The 14,122-nt window shown below is 44.0% G+C and overlaps 1 protein-coding gene across 5 annotated transcripts in view; it reads right to left on the bottom strand.

The window, feature by feature from the left end:
• LOC126143121 (disks large homolog 5-like) overlaps window positions 1–14,122 on the bottom strand; it is an 886,848-nt gene that overhangs the window by 14,775 nt on the left and 857,951 nt on the right. For 3 of the 5 annotated variants that reach the window (XM_049915306.1, XM_049915305.1, XM_049915302.1), the window contains one exon: window positions 4,312–4,500. The exons of the other annotated variants lie outside the window; for them this stretch is intronic. In XM_049915306.1, coding sequence (XP_049771263.1) covers window positions 4,312–4,500 — 189 coding nt within the window. The remainder of the gene's footprint in view (window positions 1–4,311; window positions 4,501–14,122) is intronic. 5 annotated transcript variants of the gene reach the window in all.

Raw genomic sequence — 14,122 nt, 5'->3', positions numbered from 1 at the left:
AATGGCCGGTGTTGTTCATGAGCTAATTGATGACACAAGCGGAGATGCATATATGGCCACCCACTCATTTTTGTGATTTTGGCTTGGGCCATGTGCTACCCAAATATCTAATTTTTTACCCTTCCCCACTGCATGCAAATATCTTCTTGTTGTCTTCAGTCCTGAGACTGGTTTGATGCAGCTCTCCATGCTACTCTATCCTGTGCAAGCTGCTTCATCTCCCAGTACCTACTGCAACCTACATCCTTCTGAATCTGCTTAGTGTAGTCATCTCTTGGTCTCCCTCTACTATTTTTACCATCCACGCTGCCCTCCAATGCTAAATTGGTCGTCCCTTGATGCCTAAGAACATGTCCTACCAAGCGATCCCTTCTTCTAGTCAAGTTGTGCCACAAACTCCTCTTCTCCCCAATCCTATTCAATACCTCCTCATTAGTTATGTGATCAACCCATCTAATCTTCAGTATTCTTCTGTAGCACCACATTTCGAAAGCTGATATTCTCTTCTTGTCCAAACTATTTACCGTCCATGTTTCACTTCCATACATGGCTACACTCCATACAAATACTTTCAGAAATGACTTCCTGACACTTAAATCTATACTCAATGTTAACAAATTTCTCTTGTTCAGAAACGCGTTCCTTGCCATTGCCAGTCTACATTTTATATCCTCTCTACTTCGACCATCAGTTATTTTGCTCCCCAAATAGCAAAACTCATTTACTACTTTAAGTGTCTCATTTCCTAATCTAATTCCCTCAGCATCACCCATTTTAATTTGACTACATCCCATTATCCTCGTTTTGCTTTTATTGGTGTTCATCTTATATCATCCTTTCAAGACACTGTCAATTCTGTTCAACTGCTCTTCCAAGTCCTTTGCTATGTCTGACAGAATTACAATGTCATCGGCAAACCTCAAAGTTTTTATTTCTTCTCCATGGATTTTAATACCTACTCCGAACTTTCCTTTTGTTTCCTTTACTGCTTGCTCAATATACAGATTGAATAACATTGGGGATAGGCTACAACCCTGTCTCACTCTCTTCCCAACCACTGCTTGCCCCTCGACACTTATAACTGCCATCCGGTTTCTGTACAAATTGTAAACAGCCTTTCACTCCCTGTATTTTACCCCTGCAACCTTCAGAATTTGAAAGAGTATTCCAGTCAACATTGTAAAAGCTTTCTCTAAGTCTACAAATGCTAGAAACATAGGTCTGCCTTTTCTTAATCTAGCTTCTAAGATAAGTCATAGGGGTCAGTATTGCCTCACGTGTTCCATTACTTCTACGGAATCCAAACTGATCTTCGTTTTCCTACTGTCGAATTCCAGTCACCCATGACTATTAAATTTTCGTCTCCCTTCACTACCTGAATAATTTCTTTTATCTCATCATACATTTCATCAATTTCTTCATCATCTGCAGAGGTTGTAGGCATATAAACTTTTACTACTGTAGTAGGCGCGGGCTTCATGTCTATCTTGGCCACAATAATGCGTTCACTATGCTGTTGGTAGTAGCTTACTCGCACTCTTATTTTTTTATCCATTATTAAACCTATTCCTGCATTACCCCTATTTGATTTTGTATTTATAACTCTGTATCCACCTGACCTAAAGTCTTGTTCCTTCTGCTATCGAACTTCACTAATTCCCACTATATCTAACTTTAGCCAATCCATTTCCCTTTTTAAATTTTCTCACCTACATGCCCGATTAAGGGATCTGACATTCCACACTCTGATCCGTAGAACGCCAGTTTTCTTTCTCCCGAGTCCTCTCGAGTAGTCCCCACCCGGAGATCCGAATGGGGGACTATTTTACCTCCGGAATATTTTACCCAAGAGGACGCCATCATCATTTAATCATACAGTAAAGCTGCATGCCCTCGGGAAAAATTACGGCTGTAGTTTCCCATTGCTTTCAACCGTTCGCAGTACCAAAACAGCAAGGCCGTTTTGGTTAGTGTTACAGGGCCAGATCAGTCAATCATCCAGACTGTTGCCCCTGCAACTACTGAAAAGGCTACTGCCCCTCTTCAGGAACCACACCTTTGTCTGGCCTCTCAACAGATACCCCTCTGTTGTGGATGGACCTACGATATGGCTATCTGTATCGTTGAGGCACACCAGCCTCCCCACTAACGGCACGGTCCATGGTTCATGGGGGGATTTATTCCAATACTACAATACATATAACAGTACAACTGCCTACGAGAGCATAGGCTTTTACAGCCTTTGTCATCTTCAATAAAACAGTTCTGGGTGTAAAACCATGTTATGTTGATGCCACTATACTCAGAACCAGTTTATTGAAGAAACAATAGTTTAAACTACAGCCAAAGATAGTTTCGTCTTATGTTCCCAAACACAAGCTGTAACATTTCTTCTGTAACAAAAGCAGTGAAAGTAGATATTGCAGTTTTCCATTCATTGATGGATTTTGGACAGTTGCTTTTGCTAAACCCCGGGGGGGAAAAAAAAAAAAAAAAAAAATGGTCAGGTGGTGTTAGGTCAGGCGATCGTGGAGGCCAAAGTCACAGTTAAATAATGCGATCACCAAAAAACATCAGCAAGCAGTGACATTGAAACGCGAGCTGTATGTGAAGTTACACCATCTTGTTGAAAATAACTGGTTAACAATTATACGGCACTGCAGAGAGACTTTGTGAATGTTGGGAGAGTCCACTTGATGGGAAGTAACCCAGGCAACAAACTGTGTGCGTCTGCACGCGTGTGCGCCCCCTGTATGGGTACGCACTGAATTGAGTCTATCAGTTCTAGTGGGCGCCTGTATAACACTCGTCATGTGGTGCAAGGAAAGATGAACATGACAGAATAATATTAAGTAGTAGCAAGTAAGTCGCAGAACATATACTGTGCATGGCTGTTTTCGTGTTTGCAGACATTAAGCGGGCAGTGTGGAATACAAGGAAACAGCAAGAAGTGGTGACAAATTGCTTCACCCGCTGTGGGTGGCACATTTTACGTTTTGTGGTGGTGGCTTGGCAGTGGCTTGACTGTCAAAGAGCAACCACACTCTCCAAAAATTAACATGAGACAGGATGGTTTTGCGACAGTTGAAATATACTGCAATCTGGACTGTCATATTGAGCCTTCAAGGCATATGTCTTATGAAAGTTGTGTTCTTCTCTAATTCGTGAATCACACTAATGAGCCGTACAACTACTCAAGGAAATATATGTCTGAAACTAGAGGACGTGCTTTTTATGATATGAGTAAGTTTTCTTCTTTTGCTCCAGTAACTTCAGAATGTTAAGAAGTCGAGCCTTTCCTCAGCAACACACAGGATTTCTGAGGCACTGATTAGCAGGACCCCGACTTCAAGAAAATCAACTGTAGCACTCGATTAAAAGGAAAAGGTAAATACTTCAGATGTTACGTCGGGTAACAGATCTTGTTAAGTGTTCTGACTCAGTTTCAAGTACAAGGTGCGAGCCAGCAGCTACACGAAACCCTAAAACACCAAGAAAAACACTTCAGTGTGCGTGCTCTTGTGAGATCAGACTGAAGTTTAACAATAAGGATGATGGGTGACCTGTTAAACACTTTCACTGTACATCAAACTTTGGCACACTAATGGTTTAGTCGAGTCATCACGTGGATTTATGAGTGGGATCCTGAGAAAAAGTGGAAAAGTAAGGAGTGGCACACACACATCTACTTGACCAAAAACAGCTCAAATAAGCAAATCAAAGATCAAAACAAAGCAAATTTGCTTTTTTGACAGTAGGGCTATCGTGCATAAAGAATTTGTTCCTCCAGGACAAACTTTCAACCAAATGTTTTACAAAGCTAAAGTTGAAAGGCCCAGGAAAGAGAGAATTATTAACTGAGACTGGACATTGCACACAAGTGGATGCTGCTTCGTGAGATCACCCCATGCCATGCGGCCACTTCCATCGTGGAATTTTTTACTTAAAAAGGCTTTCATATTGTTCTGTGGCCCACTATTCACCTGAACTGAGTCCTTTTGATTTTTTCCCCAAAATTGAAAAATGTCTTAAAATGACATTTTGGGATTCAGGAACATTCAGAAGAATGTGACCGAGAGCACTGCAACCCAGAGTGGGAACAATGACTGCCAGTGTATAGTTGCCCAAGGGAGTTCCCTTGGGCAATATTATTGACTGAAAAAATAAAAACTACGGTACATAAAAAATCAGTCTCATTACTTTTCTCCCACATCAAATATACAGAAATGATGGTGTAACTACATATGCATCATGCAACATGAAAGCTATACAAGACCTGCTTATCTGCATGGAAGAGAAGGAGATACTTACAGCTTTAAGTTCCTCTGCTGAAGCTCTTCTCAGTTGGTTCATTAGTTCTGTGAGATGATTTGGTGCTTCCTTGCATTCTATGTCTACCTGTGAACGTTTCCTTCTAGCTTTTTCCGCTGCTTTCTCAATATTGTGCCAGCTATGAGACAAATCGCTAGCTAAATTCATTAATTCCTTCTGAGCACTTTTCTGGAAAAAAAAGGCCGTACATTAAAACAATATTCATTTCAGCTGTTGCAGGTATAGAGGAACAGGAGTTATTTCTTGGCAAGTATTACATTTCTTCAGCACCAATGAATGTTGATTCTACTGCACACAGTGTCGCCTTTGTGAGAAAGCATTAACCACAGGACAAATAGCAATCACAAACTTTACACAGTTACATAAGACATAATATGGCTGATATGATTTTACTTCATTTAAAGAGTTTTGGGCAGATTGGAAAAATCCCTATCTTAAACAATGTAATATTTATTCATATAAAAGGTACCCTTTTCAGCAATTATTGGGAATAAAAATTTGAAGAAAATATGCCTTGGGTTGCACATTTCTAGCCACTAACAAAGGTATTTCTGAAAGTATTGATTATTTTTAAGATAATTATATTTGTGAAAAGTAGACAAACTTTCTACACCGTTCGATGTACATAAGGCTAACTTCTTTGAGATTTACAAAATACGAAAATCCCCGTGTTAAAATATGCACAATTCTCCAATGAGTATACCCCATAATTTTGAACAAATTCTGGTTAATAGAAACTAAGAAAGTACACTTTTTCTTGAAAAATACAACTTACAGAAAACAGCCATTAAAGTTGACAATGCCTCCCAGCTCCATACATTGGGTTGTCTGCATCCTCTTCCATTTCATCTTGCAATATCCTTTTTCCTCCCTGTCTTGCCATTGTTTCAAAGTCTCAAACAGTTCTCAGACACAAAAAGCCTTTCTTTATCTAAATTTAACATTTGTTTTACTGCAAAATGACCAAAGGTTTCAAGCAGCCTTTTCAGTACTTCATATCTTGCAACATTTCCTTCACTGAATATTGTCACTGCATCCAAGACACCAAAATGCAGTATACCGATTGCCACCAAAACTCTCGGGAATTCTCTCCCAGATTACACTGTTCGTGGACTCGTTAGGATTTTGGGAGTGATTTTCGTCAGTGGATTTACATCTGACAAATCCTTGGAAGTTTCTTTCAAGATTTCTACTTGCAAAAGAAATAGCTGGTTTGTAAATAAAATCACTTTCTGGAAGGCCTATGACTGGGTTTATTGTCTCTTGAAGAGGTGAAACAAAACTCCCCACACAGCTTTTCTAATATCTTCTATGCTACTGCTATGCCATAATAGTTTTGAATTCTTTCCTTGACAGATTTTTTCATGTCTATTCTTACCATCTAATCGTCAGCCATCTTCCAATTTCTTTCCCTTATATGCAGTTTTCAGTCCTCATAGCCTCATACCCATTTGCTTTTTTGCACTCCTGCTTGGTGATCGTTACGTTTTCTCCACGTAGCTTCTCTTCCTCAAGTGTGTTGAAAGCTACTGAATCACTACCTCCTAAATAATTGCTCTCAGAGGTGGGGGATTCAAAAATCAAATTTCAATCTGAGAACTATTACATACGAGGGGCATCTGAGAAGTCCGTGCAAAGTCCAAGAGATGGCACCACTGGCCCGTATCGAGGTCATGTTCAGTTAGTAGTATCTTTTCAGCCATATTGGTCTATTTCTTTGTGTTTGACATTCGCGTGAATCAAGGAAGTGGAGTCATTGTCAAACAAATGGACAAAAAAATTTCTTGTGGTGATTAAACATTACTTTATGAAAGGCAAAACACCTCAGGAGACTGAAGAGAAGCTTGATAAACACTGCTGTGACTCTGCACCTTTGATTAGAACAGTTTATAAGTGGTTTCAAAATTTTCGGAGTGGCCATATGGCCACAAGTGATGCTGAACATTCTGGATGCTCTGTGGAGGTTACAATTCCAGAAATCATTGATAAAATCCATGATATGGTGATGGATGACAGAAGAGATAAGGTGCGTGAGATTGCTAGTGCTGTGGGCATCTCAAATGAATGGGTACATATTATTTTGCATAAATATTTGGACATGAGAAAGCTATCCACAAGATGGGTTCAGCGATTGCTCGCACTTGACCAAAAACTGAATTGTGCGAAGCATTGCAAGGATGATTTGCAGCCGTTCAGGAAGAATCCACAGGACTAACTGTCATTTCGTCACTGTGGATGAAACATGGATACATTACTATACTCCTGAGCTCAAACAACAATCTAAACAATGGGTTACCAAGGGAGAATCTGCACCAAAAAAGGCAAAGACCGTTCCTTCGGCCGGAAAGGTTATGGCGACTGTCTTTTGGGATTCGACTATCTGGAAAAGGTAAAACTATTACAGGTGCATATTATTCATCATTACTGGACTGTTTGAAAACCGAGCTGCAAGAAAAACGCTGGCAATTGGACCACAAAAAAGTCCTTTTTTATCACGACAATACACCTTCACACACCTCAGCAGTTGTGGTCACAAAATTAATGGAAATAGGATTCCAACTCATTTCACATCCCCCCTATTCTCCAGACTACTATTTGTTCCCCAATTTGAAGAAATAGCTGGCAGGACAATGATTTTATTGAAACAAGGAGGTGATTGCAGGAACTAATAGCTGTTTTGCATACGGATAATTCCTATTATTCGGAAGGGATCAACAAATTATAATCACATTGGATGAAGTGCATAAGTCTAAAAGGAGACTATTTCAAAAAACAAAGGTTTACGCCAAACACATAAGTAGCTTTTATTTATGCACAGACTTTTCAAATGCCCCTCGTATACATGGTTACTCGCACAATGTTTTGTTGAAACAAATGAATAAACCAGAACTAAGGAGATAATACGTGTTTTATTTATTATTGGGAATGGTAAATTCTGTAGACCATGACTAGAGGGGGGGGGGGGGGGGGGGGGGGGGAATGGAAATTAAGATATCAACCTGTCCGGAGCCCCTAAAATTATGGAAATGATAATTTTCTCATGCTCCTTCAGATATCGAAAAACAGTTGTTTACTGTGTGTTAGAGGATATACAGTCACTGACAACATATTCATTTCCAGAAAGTCATACGTGGGAAACATGATCCATAATTAATCAACAAACTGAGGTTAGTGATATAAATATTCAGGAGATTATGTATATTTATTTTGTGTGTGTGTGTGTGTGTGTGTGTGTGTGTGTGTGTGTGTGTGTGTGTGTGTGTGTAATCACAGGTTTTTCATTGTTCCACAGGTCTGTCATCAACTACTTTAAGAGAGGCTACAGGTATTATCTAATAGTTGTTTCATAATGTCCACTGGACCCTCGCCCCCTCCTCCTGACTCTTAGTTTTCCATTCCACAAACACTCCTGCTTACACGTGTCACATGCATATATGTCAATGTGTGCACGGAAGTGAATGTGGAGAACATGTGATCTGAGTAACTGTTTCTAACTCTAGAATTTTTCCATCTTCCATTTTTGTGCAGTTGCTATCTACAAATGATAAATTTGATCCATTGGTGGATTTCACACAGGACCAAAACTTATCCTTTGACAAACTGGCAATGCAGGTTTCACTTTCAAAAGCACTAAAGACATCTTGCACAGCTGATCTTATGTCTGCATGAACCTTTTTTTGGTTATGTTGCATTGCTGGCCACACCAACAGGAAGAGGCACACAATCAGAGCTCCACAGTTGTTTTGAAGAGGGTAAACTCAGTCCAGTGTTTTGAGCATGAAAACATGGTCCAAGTAGACTATTCTTTTTATTATCCTTGGGTCATGTTCAAGCACCCATAACACGTTCAGAAATGGTGACATTGGTTTATACGTCAATTGTTGACAAGATCTTGCACATACATACACTTTATAACCCAAGTTATTTACATATCTTATGCTTCCAGCTTCTTTTCACACTCCAATACATTGTCGATACATGTGAACAGGTATGCTTCTTATTTTGGTGCGTATGTGGCACAAAGGCAATACAACAATGTATGTGATAACGTCCTTTAGCTGACAAAAACAAACTTCCTATGTCATAGTATAGGTACAACTGTTATGGTATGACTGAAGATGTTTACGATCTTATCTGTGGATGGTCAATAACATTAAGTAAGGTACTGGTGGAATATTCACTGGCATAAGCTTGTTATTCTCTCACATGCTATCTTGTTGGAAGTAAAGGATTGAAACTCTTACATCAGATATTATGTCACGTGTAATATTAGAAATTGTGGTACAGTCCAACCACAGAAGCCTTTTAATGAGGTGTGCCAGTAAGTTTAGGAAATAAAATAATACTGATGTATTAAAATAAATATCTCTCGCTCCCTCAAACACACACACACACAGTAGGTGAATCTTTTTTCACCATGCAGTGTTATAATGAAACAGGAAAACCATAGTTGGTTGCACCATGTCATTAGTCATTTCAACAATATATTACAGTACAGATATTGGAACCTGCAAGTGTTATGTGAAGAAGGGACCTACTTTGGATTGCCTGTACGGACCACCTAAACCACACTACAACTGTTGTGACAGTGCCACGACATTTAACAGTGCCACCACGACAGCACGCGCAAACGGCGATAGAGGCGCTCCGCAACTCGGCTGAACGCGGGAGCGCCACCTAGCTACGAACGGCGCCGGCCGCATGTCACAGCACGGCAGTCGAATGAGAGATACTGAGTTGTTATCGTGTAACTAGCTATTGTTTCTAAGTGAGTGTGTTTGAATATCCACACAATTATTGGTGATTAAAGGTTATAACACTTTTTGGCGACGAGGTCGGATATTTTCACTGCGTTGTGGATTTGTGTGTTCGTGACGGGGCAGACACGGAACAGCTTATGCAAGCACTCATTGAACAGCAAACACAGTTGACGGCTGCTGTTCAGGTGTTGTCGACGTCGCTTACTCATCGTCTGTCTTCCTCTTCTCCGCCTCCGTTCCCTCCTTACGACGAGGCCGCTGAAGACTGGGAGGATTATGAGAAGCGTTTGCGGCAACACTTCTCGGCTTTCGGTGTTGTCGACACTCCTATGTTTAATTCGTTATTTCTATCTTGGATTTCCCCACTGATCTATCAGCTGCTATCTCAGTTAGCCCCTCTGCGGGAACCTGCCTCTCTGTCCCTCCAAGAAATGTGTGACTTATTGTCTAACTATTACCGCAGACACACCCACATCGTTGCCGCCCTCGTGGCGTTCTACCGGGGTCGTAAACAGCCCAATCAATCTTACCGGGCTCGGGCGGCGTAACTACACGGTCTGAGTCAGTTTGTCACGGACACTCATCACGAGTCTTATGCTGATTCAATGGTTAGGGATGCTATTCTAGGGCTTGCTCCTGATAAAGAAGTTAGACAACGTGCCCTACAACTGCCAAACCCGTCATTGTCTGAAGTTCTAAGCATCACTCAATCCTTTGAAGTGTCTCACACTGCTGGCGCGCAAATAGACGTGTGGTGTGACGGAGGCGCTGTACAGTCAAGGTGGTGGTGGGTAGTGTTTAACGTCCCGTCGACAACGGGGTCATTAGAGACGGAGCGCAAGCTCGGGTTAGGGAAGGATTGGGAAGGAAATCGGCCGTGCCCTTTCAAAGGAACCATCCCAGCATTTGCCTGGAACGATTTAGGGAAATCACGGAAAACCTAAATCAGGATGGCTGGAGACGGGATTGAACGTCTGTACAGTCAACTTTCGACACGGACAATTTGCCTGTTTCACAGGGGAACGAAGATGTGGCGGCGGTTCACTCACGTAAACAACGTCGCGTTGGGCCGCGACGCTCGCAGCAAAAACAGCAACCGCAGAAACAGGTTCGTTCCGCACTTCCTTCTCGTCCACGTTGTTTCGCACAGCATGACGGGGCCACGTGTCCGAAACGTTGGGCCACATGTAATTCGTGTAGGAAAAAAGGCCACATTGCTTCTGTATGTCGGTCCCCTAAAGTTCCTGTCGACGAGGACGAGGCATCGGACACGGATGTTAACTGTGTGCTTTCTCAAACAAATAAGTTGTTTGTTACTGTTCGTGTTCTGGATAAAGACATTCGCATGCAAGTGGACACTGGCTCTGCAGTAACTCTCATTAATTCTCGCACGTATTTGGAGTTGGGCTCCCCTCCCTTGTCTCCAGTTACGCGAAATCTGAGAACTTATAATAAACAGAAAATTCCTATCGTTGGCCAGTTCGATGCTTCCACTGCCTACAAGTCTGTTGTTAGGCCCCTCACGTTTTATGTGGTGGATCATGCGGGCACTGAAAACCTGTTCGGTTATGATTCTTTCCAGTTGTTCGGGTTCTCCGTTGATGATGATGAGCACCTCATCTCTGAGGATATTCCGTATCAACAGCTGGATGGATTGTGTTCTGAATTTCCGTCCGTGTTCTCTGCTGGTCTGGGTCGTGCCAAGGATTTTGAAGCCCACATTACTCTTAAACCTACAGCTCGCCCTAATTTTTTCCGGGCACACCCTATTCCAGTGGCGTTGCGTGCACCTGTCGAGGTTGGGATAGACAGGTTAACAGCTTCAGGGATTCTCCTTCCTGTTACCTCCAGCGAATGGGCATCGCCAATCGTGGTGGTTTCTAAACCCAACGGGAGTCTGCGATTGTGTGGCGATTTTAAAGCCACTGTCAACGCTCAGAGCCTCACTGACACTTATCCTCTTCCCCGTCCTGAGGAGTTATTTACCAACCTCACTGGGGGCCAGCTCTTTTCCAAACTTGACTTATCGGAGGCGTACCATCAGTTGCCGTTGGATGCTTCTTCCAAGGAATTTCTCGTCATCAACACTCCTTGTGGGCTGTATCAGTACCAGCGATTACCATTTGGCGTCGTTAGCGTGCCGGCCATTTTTCAGCGGTTTTTGGAACAGCTCACGGCTTCCGTTCCCGGCTGCATCAACTATCTGGATGACATTGTTGTCACGGGGGCCTCCACTGAGGAGAACCTTCGCAATTTGCGTTCACTGTTTCGGGTTTTGCATTCGGCTGGGTTGAAGTGCAATCTGGACAAGTCACAGTTCTTCCAACCCTCCATTGTGTATCTTGGTTTCCACTTGTCCCGTGAGGGTATACGTCTTCTACGTCAGCACGTTGCGGCCATTAACCCTCTACTCCGGCCGTCTACGGTCAAAGAACTTCAGGCGTTTCTAGGCAAGATTGCTTATTATCACAAATTCAATCCATCCGCAGCGGCGGTAGCTCATCCTCTGATCAGCTGTTACGCAAAAACGTCCCTTTCTGTTGGTCCGACGAGTGTGAGCAGGCTTTTGTCCGCCTGAAGGCTCATTTGCAGTCGGCGCCTTGTCTTGCCACATTCTGTCCGTGTCAGCACTTGGTTCTGGCGACTGACGCATCACAGTATGGCCTACGGGCTGTTCTCGCCCATCGGTATGAGGATGGGTCGGAACGACCCATCACCTATGCTTCCAAGACCCTCAACGATGCGCAACGGCGTTACTCTCAAATCGAAAAGGAGGCGCTCGCTATCATTATGCTCTATAAAAGTTCAGCGCTTTTTTTTTATGGTTCTAAGTTTCACCTCATCACCAACCACAAGCCACTGGTCTCTCTGTTCAGCCCATCGGCGTCTCTTCCGGATAAGGCAGCTCACCGCCTGCAACGTTGGGCCTTATACTTTTCTCGTTTTCACTATGAGATTCACTATCGCCCCACGGCCTAGCACACCAACGCTGATGCATTGTCGTGATTGCCGATGGGCCCCGACCCGGTTTTCGATCGTGATGAACTACTCTGTTTCCACATTGATGAGGAAGAACGTCGTGCGGTCGAGGGTTTTCCACTTACAGGTTCGCAGGTCACGTCAGGTACTGCGCCGGACCCGGTCCTGCGTCAGGTGATCGGTTTTGTTCAACGGGGTTGGCTGGACAGGACCAAAGGCCGGGCATCGGATCCCCTTCGCAGCTACCATGCCTTGCACCTTCATCTGTTCGTGATGGTGGTGGTGTTCTGGCCACGGATGGCGCATCTCCACGGGTCATGGTGCTAGCCTCTCTTCGCAAAGATGTTCTCAAACTATTGCATGAAGGCCATTGGGGGATTTCTCGGACTAAGTCCCTGGCCCGCAGGCACGTTTATTGGCCCGGTATTGATTTGGACATCGCCCACACGATTGCTGCGTGTGGTCAGTGTGCTCAACGACTGGCTGCACCTCGTACAATGCCCTCTCCGTGGCCTGATCCGGCGCAGCCATGGGAACGGGTGCACGCTGGCTTTGCCAGCCCCTTCCTCGGTACTTATTGGCTACTGTTGATCGACGCCGTCTCGAAGTTTCCATTTGTTGTTCGGTATCCGTCACCCACCACTGCGGCGACGATGCTGGCTTTGACCAAAATCTTTGCGCTAGAAGGTCTTCCATCCACGATCGTCACGGACAATGGCCCTCAGTTCTCTTCGCAGACCTTCCGTGATTTTTGTACTGGACAAGGGATTCGTCATGTTACAGCACCGCCCTTCCATCCGCAATCGAATGAGGAGGTCGAGCGCCTTGTCCGCACTTTCAAAAGCCAGATGAAAAAATTCCTTAGTGATTTTTCCACAGATGACGCTCTGCTGCAATTTCTGAGTTCTTATCGCTTCACGCCTCTGCTGAACTCTTGCACGGCCGCCAACCGCGCACTCTACTGCACCTGCTTCACCCTGTCAGGCCTTGTGCTGTGTCCCCTAGTGCGGGAAAATACTCTGTGGGTGCCGACGTGTGGGCACGAGGGTACGGATCTCGCCCTAAATGGATTCCAGGGGTGGTCAAGGCTCTTCGCGGCCACCGGCTTTGTGAAATATGTACGGACGACGGCACGGTTGTTCGCCATTACGACCAGATGCGCCCACGAGTGGTGGCCACGCCGGTTCCACCGCCCCTTCCTTCGCCTCCACCAGCCCGAGAAGCCAGTCCTGTAGCTGCTGCCGATCTACCGTACGTGTTTATGCAGCCGACGTCTCTAGCGCTTCAGAATACGCCGCCTTCTCCGGGACCCATCTCGCTGGAGCACACCCCCAGGTCCACGACACCTACGGATGCTGCTCCGGAGTTTTCACCCATCATCTCGTCCAGGAGGCACGTTCCACGGACGAGCTTCCGTCTTGGACATTTTCGACCATACTCTCGTGTCTCTCCGTGGGATGTTCTCGGGGCCTCACAAGAGGCCACGGATGTCTCCTCACTGTCCGTGTCTCCAAGGAAGTGAGAGTTTTTTTTTTCAAGGGGAGAAAAGTGTTGTGACAGTGCCACGACATTTAACAGTGCCGCCACGACAGCACGCGCAAATGGTGATAGAGGCGCTCCGCAACTCGGCTGAGCGTGGGAGCGCCACCTAGCTACGAACGGCGCTGGCCGCGTGTCACGGCACGGCACGGTAGTCGAATGAGAGATACTGAGTTGTTGTCATGTAACCAGCTATTGTTTCCAAGTGAGTGTGTTTGAATATCCACGCAATTATTGGCGATTAAAGCTTATAACAACAACTTTATGCGAAATGGAAGTAGTAGCTACAGTTTTGAGGAAAATATGATCCTCCTGTTAATAATTTACCAATGGAGATTTTAGCTTTTAGTGTGACTAATATGCCCCACGTCTATGCCCGGCATATTTTTAGACAATGAATGTTACATTTGTACATGTAACATGACATCATGTAAGAGCTATGAATCAGCTGGTACTACAAGACTTTCAAATATAAGCTGTAAATGAGGCTATCTTCCACAAAACAGTAGCTA

This window comes from Schistocerca cancellata, unplaced genomic scaffold (assembly GCF_023864275.1).
Source record: "Schistocerca cancellata isolate TAMUIC-IGC-003103 unplaced genomic scaffold, iqSchCanc2.1 HiC_scaffold_782, whole genome shotgun sequence".
In the NCBI taxonomy this organism is placed as follows: Eukaryota; Metazoa; Arthropoda; class Insecta; order Orthoptera; family Acrididae; genus Schistocerca; species Schistocerca cancellata.
The sequence above is the reverse complement of the archived record's forward strand: the minus strand, read 5'-3'. Positions and strand labels throughout refer to the sequence as shown.